General features: G+C 37.2%; 1 protein-coding gene across 1 annotated transcript; it reads right to left on the reverse strand.

The window, feature by feature from the left end:
- Window positions 1-7,456: 7,456 nt before the first annotated feature.
- On the reverse strand, window positions 7,457-8,934 carry LOC120770702 (piggyBac transposable element-derived protein 3-like). The gene is made up of 3 exons (XM_040098282.1): window positions 8,924-8,934; window positions 8,363-8,610; window positions 7,457-8,301 (listed from the first exon to the last, which is right to left on the reverse strand). Exons 1-3 carry the CDS (start codon window positions 8,932-8,934, stop codon window positions 7,457-7,459), a joined length of 1,104 nt encoding a protein of 367 aa, XP_039954216.1.
- Between the last annotated feature and the right edge of the window lie 6,240 nt (window positions 8,935-15,174).

The raw sequence follows: 15,174 nt of genomic DNA on the forward strand, positions 1-15,174 counted from the left end.
ATTTGCCTCCTCAACATCGCATATAAGGTTCTATCGAGCGTATTGTGTGAAAGATTAAAGCCCACCGTCAACAAACTGATTGGACCTTATCAGTGTGGCTTTAGACCTGGCAAATCAACAACCTACCAGATATTCACCATGCGCCAAATCTTGGAAAGACCCGTGAAAGGCAAATCGACACACACCATCTCTTCGTCGATTTCAAAGCTGCTTTCGACAGCACGAAAAGGAGCTGCCTTTATGCCGCGATGTCTGAATTTGGTATCCCCGCAAAACTAATACGGCTGTGTAAGCTGACGTTGAGCAACACCAAAAGCTCCGTCAGAATCGGGAAGGACCTCTCTGAGCCGTTCGATACCAAACGAGGTTTCAGACAAGGCGATTCCCTATCGTGCGACTTTTTCAACCTGCATCTGGAGGAAATAGTTCGAGCTGCAGAACTAATTAGAGAAGGTACCATCTTCTGTAAGAGTGTACAACTCCTGGCGTATGCCGATGATATTGATATCATCGCACTCGCGACTTGGCTTTCACGTCACTGTTGACAGTCATAACTTTGAAGTTGTAGATCATTTCGTGTAGTTAGGAACCAGTATAAACACCACCAACAATGTCAGCCTGGAAATCCAAAGCAAATTAAGTCTTGCCAACAGGTGCTACTTCGGACTGAGTAGGCAATTGAGAAGAAAAGTGGTCTCTCGACAAACAAAAACCAAACTCTATAAGTCACTCATAATTCCCGTCCTGCTATATGGTGCAGAGGCTTGGACGATGTCAACAACGGATGAGTCGACGTTGCGAGTTTTCGAGTCAAAAGTTCTGCGAAAGATTTATGGTCCTTTCGCGTTGGCCACGGTGAATATCGCATTCGATGGAACGATGAGCTGTACGAGATATACGACGACATTGACATATGTAGTTCAGCGAATTAAAAGACAACGGCTACGCTGGCTAGGTCATGTTGTCCGAATGTACGAAAACACTCAAACTCCTAAGTATTCGACGCAGTACCCGCCGGGGAAAGCAGAAGAAGAGGAAGACCAACACTCCGTTGGAAAGACCAAGTAGAGATGGACCTGACTTCGCTTGGAATATCCAATTGGCGCCACGTAGCGAAAAGAACAAACGACTGGCGCGCTGTTGTTAACTTGGCTATAATCGCGTAAGCGGTGTCTAAGCCAATTAAGAAGAAGAAGAATGTTACCTCCGAAGAAATTGTTAAAATCGGTTAGCTGTAGCATATAGCTATAAACTGAACGATCGGTGTGGTTTATTCTCCAAGGTAACGCTACAATAGTTGGAGAAATTTTGCAGGTCGAAAAATCAAAATTACTTAAGTTCTTAAGTGACAAGAAATGTTCATGAAATTTAGAATGGATTATTGCCTAATAGCCTTGACAGACGGCAGCGTTAATCCGGATTAACTCAAAAAGCACTTAATCAGATCCGAATTTGTAGGTGACAGACGGCAGCTATGCGAGTTTGAAACTCTCATAAACAGCTCATTGTCCTTTTTATAATATTTTCAATGAAAATTGATAGAAGATAAACATTACGGTTGTTAGCCGACCAATTTTTACCAAATCATTTTTTATTCAACATCAACACATTATTTTTAAAACTGCATCATAACATAGAAGTTTTATTGATATTATATTGAGAATTTGATAAACAGCTGTCAGGGTTGCTTGTATTTCAATCACAATAGATGAAAATTGGCCATTTTTAACAATGTTGCAAACGAAAATCTCACAAACTCCCTAAAATTTTGAGAGTTATTTTTGGATTCAGCAACGGAGTTAGCTGTGGTAACTCCTGAATTAAAAAAATAAAATGCAATTAATCTGGTTTAACGCTGCCGTCTGTCAATGCTATAAGATACCGCTTTAATTTTCAAAACAATTGTTAAGGTTGGACTGCCAAACAAACTGACCAATCAAACTCAAGTTCACATATAGGCAACTTTGGCTATATGTAGTATGTAATTGTCATGTTTTAAAACCCTAATTAACTGATAGGTACGAATAAAACAAAACTTAGGTACAAAACAAAGTCGGAAGGTTAGGTAAAGTATAACCAGGTAAAAAAATTATATAAATAGGGTGGTAACACAACCGCTTATTTCAGTTTACGCGTGCAGCTTAAACTTTGAACAACACAAGCAACTTTCAAATTTATCGAAAAAAATCTTTTTTTTAATTACCATTATTTTTTTGGAATATATTGTTATTTATTATTAATTTTTAACTGTTAATTTTTATACCCTGAACAGGGTATATTAAGAAAAGAAGACGTCGTGAACTTTCTCCTGATGCACTGCTAGTAGAACAAGCACGTCAACGTCGAGCTGCCAATATCTTTGATAAGTAAGCATTTTTGATAAAAAAGGGCCCACTGAAATATCGGTGTGTTGTGGGGGCACTTGGTTCCCTCACCAAGTAAAAAAGCTAGAAAAACGTCAGACCTCATCAAAGTTCACGCACTTGGAAGATGCTAAAAAAGTTTTTTACTTTTCATCGAAGTTTCCATCTTCGGACCAAAAATATAATATCTGCATCACCTGCTATCGGATTGTCAAACAAGGTTAATTACCAAATATCTGCCTCTCAGAAGGATTGGAGTTTCCTGATATTCTGGAATGTCTTCGGGACTTAACGTCTCTGGAGGAAAGGCTAACATCCCTGAGAATCCCATCCTTAGGAGATGAACGACAATGCTAATCGTGGAGCAGTAGTAAATATCCCGATTTCTGTTGTAGAGACAGTCACCATGTTGCCACGAAGATTTGACAATAGCCATCTTATTCAAGTGAACCTGAAACGTTGCTTGGAATATCAGCAAAGTTTTATGACGTAGACAATGCGACCAGCAAAAATATTGCAGGCACCGAAATATCTGTTGGGTTCAGAGCTCTAAGTCAAGCACAACATTCAAATGTCAAGTCATGGCAAATGTAGGAAACGAGGAAACTGGGCCATTTATTGCGGATCCTACAGATGACGTCCATGAAAACTTATAGCAAAATTGCGCGATCTGAAGTACGACGCTATGATCGACGTTGCGTGCGTGCTTCTGTATATTTGTAAGTTCTACGAGTTGGAGCGCAAAAAGTCTGGATGAAGAAATATAACTGCTGCAGAGACAAAATAGCCGGAGCTGTTGGTCATATTAAACAAACTAGTCGATAATGTAGACATTTCGGAAGAAGAGGCCACTGCCCTATCAAGTTCTGAAAAGGCGAGACTGATAAGGACAGATCCAGTTACATATTCCAGATATTTCGACAATGGATTCCGCCAAATGCCGAAATTGTTACAAAACTGACTGTTTGGAGTAGTCCGTTAACGTACTGGTTAAGCGATGCACCGAAATTGGAAAGTGATGAAATCATCAACACAACTGAAGTTGAAACTTTCATCGACCGACACATTACGACTGATGGGGATGATTTGGACTTACAGGAATTTATTCAGTACCAAAACCACAGACATGGTCAAGTTTGCCTAAGAGACCAGCATGGAAAACAAGTGTGCCGATTCAACATGCCATATCCGCCGATTCCGCGGGCAGAAATTCTTTTCCCCTTGGAGAATCAGGAAGGTATTGAGCAACACAAACTTCCAATTCTAAAAATACAGGAACTATTAACTCTGACGGATCTCGCAGAAGATGAAACAATATGGTTGAAAATTTGCTTTGAAAATTTTTTGTCGAATGAGTGCATTAACACTGACTTTGAAGGATACAAGGTCGCTCTTCACTCATCTGTAAAAACGCCACACATTTTCTTAAAGAGAAAATTTTCAGACAGGCTTCTAAATGCTTACAATAAAAATATATTTCACTTGCATAGAGCAACGCCTACGCTTGCTGCAGCTATATAATTAATTATATAAATAAATCTAATAGAGGGATATCAACACTACTGAGACAAGCCATGGAGGAAATAAATGCTGAGAATTTCTCCATTAAAAGAAAACTGCAGCACATCGGAAACATATTTGAAAACTGATCGGATTTGGGACTGCATTTATCGGAAGCGAGAAATGGGGAGATATTTATAAATACATCACATCCAAACAATCGAGTAAGGATGCTAAAGACGTGAATTGGATGCTTTACAGGAGAATTCTACTCTCCTGTAAAGTTTTTTTTAAAGAATTCTCTGTGTGACAAATTTTTATTCAACTAGCTTGAACGGATTCTGAAAAATCTGTTTCAGCGGATGAGAGCGCTGCCTCTCAACTTTTGGACCCAGAGCAAGTAGGAGATGTTAATGTTTTTCACGAGGACAACAATAGTGTGGAGAGGTGAAGATCAAGAATTTGCCATCGCTTTAGAACACATGTCTGAGGGAAATATGACACACGCTGACATCCAATTAATCAAAAGACCTCTAACGAGATACCCAATGAAGCCATCCATCTCTTTTATTCAAATGCTGGAGCAAATAATTTCAATACGACAAAACTGGCGAACACGATGACCGACGAGTTCATTTCGACTGCGAAGGATACAATTAAGTCAAGTTCCTTAACAGAACGCAGCAGGGCAAACATATTAGAAGCTGTGAAAGGTTTCCAGACATCAGAAACACAGGAAATGCCTCATACATTGCAGCTCAAAACATCGATTAAATATATGTTAGCAGTCAACATAAGCACGAGTGATGGATTAGTAAATGGTGCTACAGGGGAACTAATCAGGTGGACCCAAAAGCACAGTGTTGCGACTATGGGTGAAATTCGCCGAATCAAAAGTGGGAAGCTTTGCACGTTCCAAGCAGCTGCATAGTCGCATTGCACATTGGACACCAATCATGAAGGTGGTCTGATCATTCGAATACAAGCGAAATGGACAAATAACTATAGAACGTAGACAGTTACCTGTCATTCCAGCTGAAGATATCACGATACATAAAAGGTGGAACATGCGGCCAAGTTGCGGTACCCTCTGTAGAGTTAGCAGGTCAGCTTTATACAGCCTTGGGCTTTATCTTAAGAAGAATTTCCGATAGAGGGCTATAATGTTATTGCACGCATTGATGGAAAAACAAGGTCTTCCCGACGACGCCCGGCCAACGGCCTTATAATATAGACTGACTTCATAAACGCAGTTTGCAATGCAACACTGGAATGCATAGAGTTCACAAATGCCTTTGCCTTATTTTTGGCAATTCCTTGAGTTCGTTATTGCATGGCAACTCTTTTCAATGCGCAACAGATGTCGAATTTGTGCATTGTTTTCGTTTGTGATGCTTATGGTTTTTTTGCGGTTGAAATGACGGACATATTATGGTAAGTTAAATTTTTATACGAAGGTGGCCGTCGCCCGGGCGCAACGCCTTGGGGGCCGCAAAATGATCTTCGCTGTTTTTTAATGTTCAGAAAAATATTCAACAAATTTTTTTACAAAATTTATTATAAAAGATAAAGAGTTGTACGCTCACAATGTAATAATCTGAATAACAATGAAAAATATTAATTTTTACTCGAATACTCTTCATTTTTTGAATTTGTCGTATATGTTTTGGCTTATATCTCTCCTAAAAATAGTGATAGAGCTTAAAGTGCACTTTGCACTTTTCTAGCTTTGTCTAGCAACAGTTACCCTATGCTTTGAATGCAGCAAATACTTTTATTTCTCCAAATTTTCAAAAATGGTATTTAATCAAATTCCTGCGAATTGTGTCAAAAGTGTACAAGATATAGGGCGAAATGGGTTTTTTCTATGGGCTTTAATAAGACGTATTGTAAATTTACTATCAATTTCCCAAAAACCGTATTGTGAGAATTTTGGAACTTCAGAATTTGCGTGGCTTCGAGTTCCTAAATTTTATATACTTAATATCGAATATCGAAAAATTCACTTTTGTTCGAACCACCTCATGAAACTTGTAGGTAGGTAGATAAAGGGGGGCGGCAGAACATCCTTGGCCCCGGGCGCCCTGAGTTGTAGCTAGGCCACTGCGCAGTAGCGTTCTTGTGCCAAGTGAAATGATCGAAAGTTCACTTCATAATTTAATAGCAGATGTAACAAGTGATGGCCCTTCGACACCGACCAATAACCACTCGACAATGAACTCAGATGTGAGACCTGCAGATTTGACAACTCCAAAGTGTGTAATGAAACGAAAACGTTGCAAAGTCCTGGATTTTTTGAACAAAGAATCTGAGGCAGATGCCAAAATTATGAAGAAACTGCTGGACATAGAGACAGAAAAAATTGCGGTGGAAAAAGAGAAAGTAACTGAGTTAAAGGAAATTCGTACCTTATTCCAGAGAGTTGTAGAAAATTCACAATAATTCTTAATTTGTTTACTCTAATAGGCTGAAGTCTTTTTAACCCGTTACTGCCCAGAACTTTTTTTCTTTCAGATTTTGCTGAAATTAAGTAAACTTATGTATTTTGACCTCCTGAGCACGAAATTGATGTCCGTTTTACGATTCACTATATAACTTTTCCGGAAAATGCGAAAAACCAGCGTTGCCGTATGGTAACTGGGGGTCGCCTAGGGTACAGGTTTTTTGCTCTTCCTTTTTTAAATAAAATCTTCGAAAAATCTTGTTTTATGCAGTTTTATTGAAATTTTAAGCAATAAAAAATAAATTTTATGACAAAACAGTTATGGTTTGGTATGGTAGCTGCAAAACACTTGACGCAAAGTCCAACGTTACATTTTCCACATGCTGTTCGCCCGTTAACGCTACAATTTTCACCCGCACAACGTCTACGATTTGATGGCTCTACAAAATGCCCAGTTTGATCGTACCGGAGAGTGTGTTCTACGCGACTTAGTTGCTGGGCATATCTGTAAGAAGTCATGGGACCAAGCGATTTGGCTTTGGTACCATAATGTCTGCAATAGTATGCGGCCAGTTGTCGTCGAAATTCAAGTTGCGTCATTTTTTCTTTGTTCTTTTCGATGAAGCTGCCAAGCATTTTGAATAGGAGCATCTATCAGCCAGGTAAATATGCTAGACGACCACTTTTTTCCCCTGTAAGCGATGCGGTACTGGGCCAAGTTTTGATCGAAACGATCTACTCCACACATATATTTGTTATATTCAGTGATCGCACAAGGACGGGGTTCGTTTATTCGGGATTTACTCTGCTTTGAATAACGTTGTGCCATTGACTTAGGATTTTCACCAAAAGTGGTAGACAATAAGCAGACAACATTATTATCTTTCCATTTCACCAAACGAATACCAGTACTTTTCATAACAATTGATTCCGAATAACCTCTATCCATTGATTTAAAATTTTTCTTGTGCATCAGAGGACAGCTTGCAGAAATGCGGTTTTCACCGATTGTTCCCGTGGCATTATATCCACATCTTTTCAGAAAAGCTAACAAAGGATAACTAGTGAAAAGGTTGTCGAAATAAAACGAAAACGGCAACACTTTTAATGAATCAGGAAAATCGTCAACCATACTGACCAAAGGAGCAGCTCATTTTCCAAACTTCGCTTCATAATCTTCGTTTGCACGAGGATTCTTTCCTTGGTAAATTTCGAAGTTCACCATATAGCCCGATGGAGTGCAAAGGGACCAAACTTTATACCCAAAACGTAATGGTTTGCCCTTGATAAACTGCTTACATCCGTGTCTGCCAAAGTAGGAAATCATACTTTCGTCAAAGAATAGATTTTGTTCGGCATGAAAATGATCAATCATTTTTGCTTTTAAATGATCAGTCAATGGTCGCAATTTCCACATTTTATCGGGATTGGCGTCGCCGTTTTTTGAAGAAGCATTAGAGTTGTCTTCGAAGTGAAGATTTTGCAAAATTTCCTGAAATCTATTTCGACGCATTGTGTTACTCACTAAGCTGTTGCGAATATCTCCATCTTGACTCCATAAATTTCTGAAATTGGCGTGGTTATTGTATCCCGTAATGACCAATATGCCAATAAATGCTCGAAGTTCGCCGACTGTTATGCTTGGGTTAGGTCTATTCTCTCCGATCGCATACATTGCACTTTGTTCGCAAATGTGTCCCAATAATTCATCATCGAAAAACTTTTCAAATTGCTGATGCGGTAGTAAATAACGACAATCCTCGTAATTTGCATCTGGGAAAATGGGAATAAGGGATGACGCGTCATCTTTTATCCATTGAAATGTTGTTTGTTTATTACTTTGTGGCAGTGAAACATTTGAAGATTTTGGTGTCACTCTACGTAACCGCTTTCTGTCTGGTGATGTACAATTGGATGCTGAAGGTTGACCATTAAAATCCATACTTTTATATTCTTTTTCCACAATAACGACGGGCAAATCTTCGATATTTGGAACTAAAGAATCCAAGATAATTATTATTATGTAAATATGAAGCAATATTGTTTTCAAACATGCCTCCAATTTCATCTTCATCAAAATTTTGTAAACGTCGTCCACTAGCCATTACAACTTCACATCCGCTTTTAAGCTGAGCGGGACAAACATTATCTGGTATTCCCCCAGATTCGTCTTCCGCATCATCTTCATCAGATATATTGCCATCCACAGGAAGTTCAATATAAATAGTAGCTGGTACATCATTTTGATCACCTGCTTCGTCAAGCTCTTCAATAAAATCAAGCATTTGTTGCAACGATAAACCTCTAAGCAAAATAAAACATATAAAAACAAGAACATATACAGACATTTGTTTAATAAAAGCATAAAAATACTTCGTACGCGATCCAAAATGCAAAGAAAATCACAAAAAATTAAATGAAACACGAATAAAAAACCTGTCCCCTAGGCGACCCACGGTTACCATATGGTAACGCCTAAGGTAAAATGTAAAAAAATAGTAAGAACTATTTTTTGACCAAACTGAATTCACATTTAATGGTTTATTTATTTAGCTATCGATTGGTATTATTAAATCTAAAGTCTGTCGAAATATAAGCATTATATAAAAGCACTTACCGACATGCCATATCGAAAAACAAGATTTTTCACCTTTGCTTTCGTCAACTTATTTTCAGATACGATAATTACTCGAATTGAACTCCCAATAATATAAAATAAAAAATAAAATCACAATTCTGGAAAGCTGCAAATTTTTCGCATAAGAAAACGGTTTGTAGTTTGTAGTTTTGTAGTGTAGCTTTCAAGTTATTTATGAAAATGTAACATGACATTTTGCGTTACCATATGGTACGCATGGGTTATTTCGGATTAAGTTGAATTAAAACCTAATATCAATGCAATAAATTTATTGTTATGAATTGAATTCAATAAAACATGTTAAAACAAAATGCTCTTTATAATTAAATTTTTCATCTCCCTTTGCTTTTGCATCTCTCCGTCCAGATAAAGTGGTTTCCTCGAGCGTTTCAAATTCGATGATGTTTGTTTCTTCTATTATTTCATCGGTATTGCTGCCTTCATTTACAATAATAATGTTATGAATTATCATACATGCCATTGTTATTAATTGGATATGGACGTTGAACTTCAATATATTTTAGTATTCTAAATTTATTTTTTAAAACGCCAATTCCACAACAGCCCGAGTTGAGCTTAGAATTACCTTATACTTCATTTGCATTGGTGTTAAGAATCCGTTATCGCGATAAGGTACCATAATAAACTTTTCCAACGGATAACCTCCATCGCCCAAAAAATGGTAATTGGAATAAATATTAATTTTTTTTATACTCTCGCAACAAAGTTGCTAAGGAGAGTATTATAGTTTTGTTCACATAACGGTTGTTTGTAAGTCCTAAAACTAAAAGAGTCAGATATAGGGTTATATATACCAAAGTGATCAGGGTGACGAGTAGAGTCGAAATCCGGATGTCTGTCCGTCCGTCCGTCCGTCTGTCCGTCCGTACAAGCTGTAACGTGAGTAAAAATTGAGATATCATGATGAAACTTGGTACGCGTATTCCCTGGCTCCATAAGAAGGTTAAGTTCGAAGAAAGGCAAAATCGGCACACTGCCACGCCCACAAAATGGAGGAAACCCGAAATCCTATAAAATGTCATAACTAAGCCATAAATAAAGATATTAAAGTGAAATTTGGCACAAAGGATCGCATTAGGGAGGGACATATTTGGACGTAATTTTTTTGGAAAAGTGGGCGAGGCCCCGCCCCCTACTAAGTTTTTTGTACATATTTCGAAAACTACTATAGCTATGTCAACCAAACTCTACGGAGTCGTTTTCTTCAAGCATTTCCATATACAGTTCAAAAATGGAAGAAATCGGATAATAACCACGCCCACCTCCCACATAAAGGTTATGTTGAAAATCACTAAAAGTGCGTTAACCGACTAACAAAAAACGTCAGAAACACTAAATTTTACGGAAGAAATGGCGGAAGGAAGCTGCACACAGACTTGGTTTAAAAATCGGAAATGGGCGTGGCGTCGCCCACTTATGGACCAAAAACCATATCTCAGGAACTACTCTACCGATTTCAATTAAATTCGGTATATAATATTTTCTTAACACTCTGATGACATGTACGAAATATGGGTGAAATCGGTTCAGAACCACTCCTTCTCCCAATATAACGCTATTTTGAATTCCATCTGATGCCTTCTCTGTATAATATATACATTAGGAAATGAAAATACAATTCAATACTCAAAGTACACAAATTGATCTAATCTAATTAATTTTACAGCAAAATAAAAAAATATGTAAATGTCGAATAATGAAATCTCGCGTATCACTTTATCATGCTAGAGTATAAAATGTTCGGTGACACCCGAACTTAGCCCTTCCTTACTTGTTATTAATTATGGTCTTCCTGACAAAACTCATTTGCCATACCGATGCGTCATGGCATGCACCAGGGCAACCAATAAATACATACATACATCTATGAATTTCATGCGACTGTCGACAATAACCTTGCAAAAAAGTATTCAACTTAAAAAAATATAAGTTAGGGTAAAAAACTTTAAATATTTACTTGAGCTAGGATTGACTTTGTTCCCTTTCGGTTGCGATAACTGATTTCATCTTTGATTGGTTGTGAAATTGGAACATGTGTTCCATCGACGCACCCTAGAACAAAGGGGAATGGATTGAAGCAGAATTGAAAATTCTTCACTGATTTGCTTTTGTTCAGCTGCAGTCTTTGGAAGTTTTATAACATCTCCCTTTATTATTTAAAAAGAAAATTTTATATGCTAGGCCAATTGCTACACTAAAACGATCGCTGACGTCTCTAAAAGAGCAATTGTTGCCCAGCTTCCGTTATTTGTTCTGTTGCTGTTCGTTATTTGTAATGATTTTTGTGCGGAGGCCACCAAGGATTTATCATGCTTTGTAATAGGTATCTTTAATAAAAAAATATGAATTATTTCTTATAAATAATAATATTTAGTAGCAAATACTTTAAATGTGATCTTCGTCATACGAAAGTGCGAGTAAACCACATCATCTTGCATAATTTCAATGGTTTTGCAAAAATATGAGGTTTTAGGAATCCTTCCTTTTGAATCGCGCATCTGTTTGCAGTGTTGCATTGCAAACTACGTTTATGAATTCAGCCATACTCTAAACAATATCGGTGCCCAGATCTATCAGAAGGATCATTTTCAAGGAACGTCACAGGTTCAGCAAAGTGGTTTACCAACTATTAAACGTAAATTCGACAGTTTCTTTATCATTTGTGTACAGAAACCCCACGTATAGACTGCCACAATTTAGAGAGCAAGTGGTAAATAATATCCGTAAGATAAATGAGTAGTTTAAAGGACCATCAGTATTCCTTGCAGACTTTAACATACATATGTATGTCGCCTCACAGCAACTGACGATTTAGAGGCTCGATTACAACAGTTGGGATTTCAATCTACATTGGACAACGCCGCCACAACAAAACAGCAATAGATTGGGTATGGACAAACATGGATCCAGCAATGACCTCATGTATCACATATGAAGCACCATATAGTGATCATGACGGAATATTTTTAAGTTTTAGAAAATAGCATCTGTTTGCAGTGTTGCATTGCAAACTACGTTTATGAATTCAGCCATACTCTAAACAATATCGGTGCCCAGATCTATCAGAAGGATCATTTTCAAGGAACGTCACAGGTTCAGCAAAGTGGTTTACCAACTATTAAACGTAAATTCGACAGTTTCTTTATCATTTGTGTACAGAAACCCCACGTATAGACTGCCACAATTTAGAGAGCAAGTGGTAAATAATATCCGTAAGATAAATGAGTAGTTTAAAGGACCATCAGTATTCCTTGCAGACTTTAACATACATATGTATGTCGCCTCACAGCAACTGACGATTTAGAGGCTCGATTACAACAGTTGGGATTTCAATCTACATTGGACAACGCCGCCACAACAAAACAGCAATAGATTGGGTATGGACAAACATGGATCCAGCAATGACCTCATGTATCACATATGAAGCACCATATAGTGATCATGACGGAATATTTTTAAGTTTTAGAAAATAGATACGTTATATATGTAGATATATATTAGAATCAATTCTAATATAATTTAGTATAATAATATTAGGTGCAAGTCATAGATATGAGTAAAGTAATCTATATAGCATAAATATGTATTATAGATATATTTATATATATCAATATAAATATACATTATATTTGCTCTGTGTTTTTATCAAGCAAACTGTAAATATATACATATATGATATATATGTAATAATACATAAATATAATAATCATTAAGTTTATGTTAACAATAAATCTTCTTAAAATTTTAAATAACTTTAACGTTTCTAGCAAACAACGTGGCTAAAAAGAACCAGTAAAATGTTTTCATTTGGATGAAAACCACTGGCCGGTTATGTCTTTAGATTTACTTAAACACATAGTTACTACAAGAAATGCAACTGTGAAGGGTATATTAGCTTCGGTGCAGCCGAAGTTAACGTTTTTTCTTGTTTTAAATTTATATTGAACTTTAATGAACCAAATATGTACCATTTTGGTCGACCACTTTTTGCAATTTTTCCGCTAGAGACATTATTCCATGAGTGTAATTTTGTTTTCTGTTTTTCCCCGAAAAACTGCGACAAATAATTTCACAGGTTTCTCTTGAAGCCACCTTTACTCAATTAAGGGAGTTCTGCATTGATCGAAACAAATGGTAGTGTCAGGGCTCTATGGGGGATGCATCAAAACTTTCCAGCCAAGCTCTCCCAGTTTTTGCCGAGTCATCAAAGATGATTATGGTCTAGCATTGTCCTGATTGAAGGCGAAGCTCTTTCTGTTGATCAGTCCTTGCAGTTTTTTTGGATTGCTGGCTTCAATCTCAGTAAAATGTAAAATCAATCGTTCGACCAGGCTGCAGCAGCTCATAGTTGATGATGTTTTCAATCACACCAAAAACTTAGCATAACCTTTCGAGACGTCAATCCTGGCTTTGCGACCATTTGTTGAGCTTCATCACGCTTGGACCATGATCTTTTTCGCACATTATTATCGTATTTGATTCTCTTTTCGTCTCCTGTTACTATTCGCTCCAGAAATGGTTTGATTTCATTTCGTTTCAGCAAAGAATCGCAGATGTTAATTCGGTCCATTTAATTTTTCACAGACAATTCATGTGGTACCCAAACAACGAGCTTCTTTTTGTAGCCAGCCTGTTTTAAATTGTTCAAAACCATTTGATGACGAATGTTAAGTTCCTTAGCGATATCATGGTTTCTTATGTGACGGTCCTGGTCAATCTTTTCCATAATTTCAGAACAAATGATTTTATTTTATTCAAAATAGTCTCCTTCTGCTTCAATATAGCTTTTTGAACGGTCCAAAAGAATGTCGAACAAGTGTTTTAGCTCGTTGGCCGATATGGCCGCCAGTATGCCGGTGCAAGCCTTTTGAATGGCCAATACGTCTGCATAACGCTTTCCTTTCATGGGTAAATGCATTTTTCCGAAAAGGAAGAAGTCGCGCGGTCCATATGAAGTGAATACGGTGAGTGATTAATTATTAAAATGTGATTTTTGGTCAAATAATCGGTTACAAGCGTCGATCGATGAGAGTAATTTTTGGTCGTCAGTCAAATTGTGCACACACCTTTCGTAAGCTCATATGTTCGATCAAAATGAGATAAATCGATGTTTTGGAGATGTTCAATTCCATTTCTATGAATTTCAATGATAATTTCGGCTGATTTTTGATGAATTCATTCACAGTTTCGATGGAATTTCCGGTGATCAAGGATTTTGATTGGCCCACATGTTGATCGTCATTTATGTCCTCACAACCACTTTGAAAACTTTGAAACCACTCGTCCACTCTGCTACGGGATAGGCAGTCATCGCCATAAACTTGTTTCATTAATTGAAACGTTTTGGTAAAAGTTTTACCAATTTCAAAACAAAACTGAATGTTGACTCTTTGTTTGAAGCTCATTTTCGCACCGATAACACAAACATACTGACACTTAAAATACTTCACTTCCAATCAATGAAATGTCATGAAATTCTCACAGGACAATCGATAAAAATAGCAGATTCTAACGTACCAGTCGACATATAGATGGCGCCACCAGGGGCGCTATATTCAAAAAGTCCTATTAACTTTGGAAAACACCTTGTAGTATACAGATGCTTCAAATTAACGTAATTGCTCTGCTTGGCGAGTACTAATACCATACACAAATAAAAAAGTTTCCATACTAAAACTTAATTTTGATCGGCAACTATATGCTACATTGGACTGATCCGAATAATGAATTGATTTATGATTGTACCGTTGCCTTGGTCAATAACACAAGCCAAATTTCCTGAAGATATTTCGTCAAATAAAAAAAGGATTTCTTATAAGAACTTGATTGTGATCGGTTACCAGGTTGTTCAATAAGTTTTGTCGTTTGATAAAAGAGGGCGTTGCTACTACATACGTATATATGTGAAGTTTCATTTCAATCTGTCAATTCATTCTTTGTTTACAAGCCATTTAGTGTCGCCGTGTCACAGTATTTTTTTACAATGGAAAAAATTGGATATAGTGCCGAGATAAAATTCTTATTTTTGGAAGGTGCAGCACCAAAATAAATTCACGAACGAATATTAAAGGTGTTTAAACATAGTTCTCCTACAATTAGAACAGTAGAAAGATGGGTTGCTCAATATAAACGTGATCGTAAAAGGTTTGAAGACTATCCACGTAAAGGACATCCAGAAAGCGCATCAACACCAGAAATCATAGCCACGC

This window comes from Bactrocera tryoni, chromosome 3 (genome assembly GCF_016617805.1).
Source record: "Bactrocera tryoni isolate S06 chromosome 3, CSIRO_BtryS06_freeze2, whole genome shotgun sequence".
NCBI lineage: Eukaryota > Metazoa > Arthropoda > Insecta > Diptera > Tephritidae > Bactrocera > Bactrocera tryoni.

Excerpts from the sequence above, each read along its gene's own strand:
- LOC120770702 (XM_040098282.1), bottom strand. Across the intron at positions 8,302-8,362 it reads TGATGAAGATGAAATTGGAG|TTCCAAATATCGAAGATTTG; the intron begins GCATGTTTGAAA and ends TGGATTCTTTAG.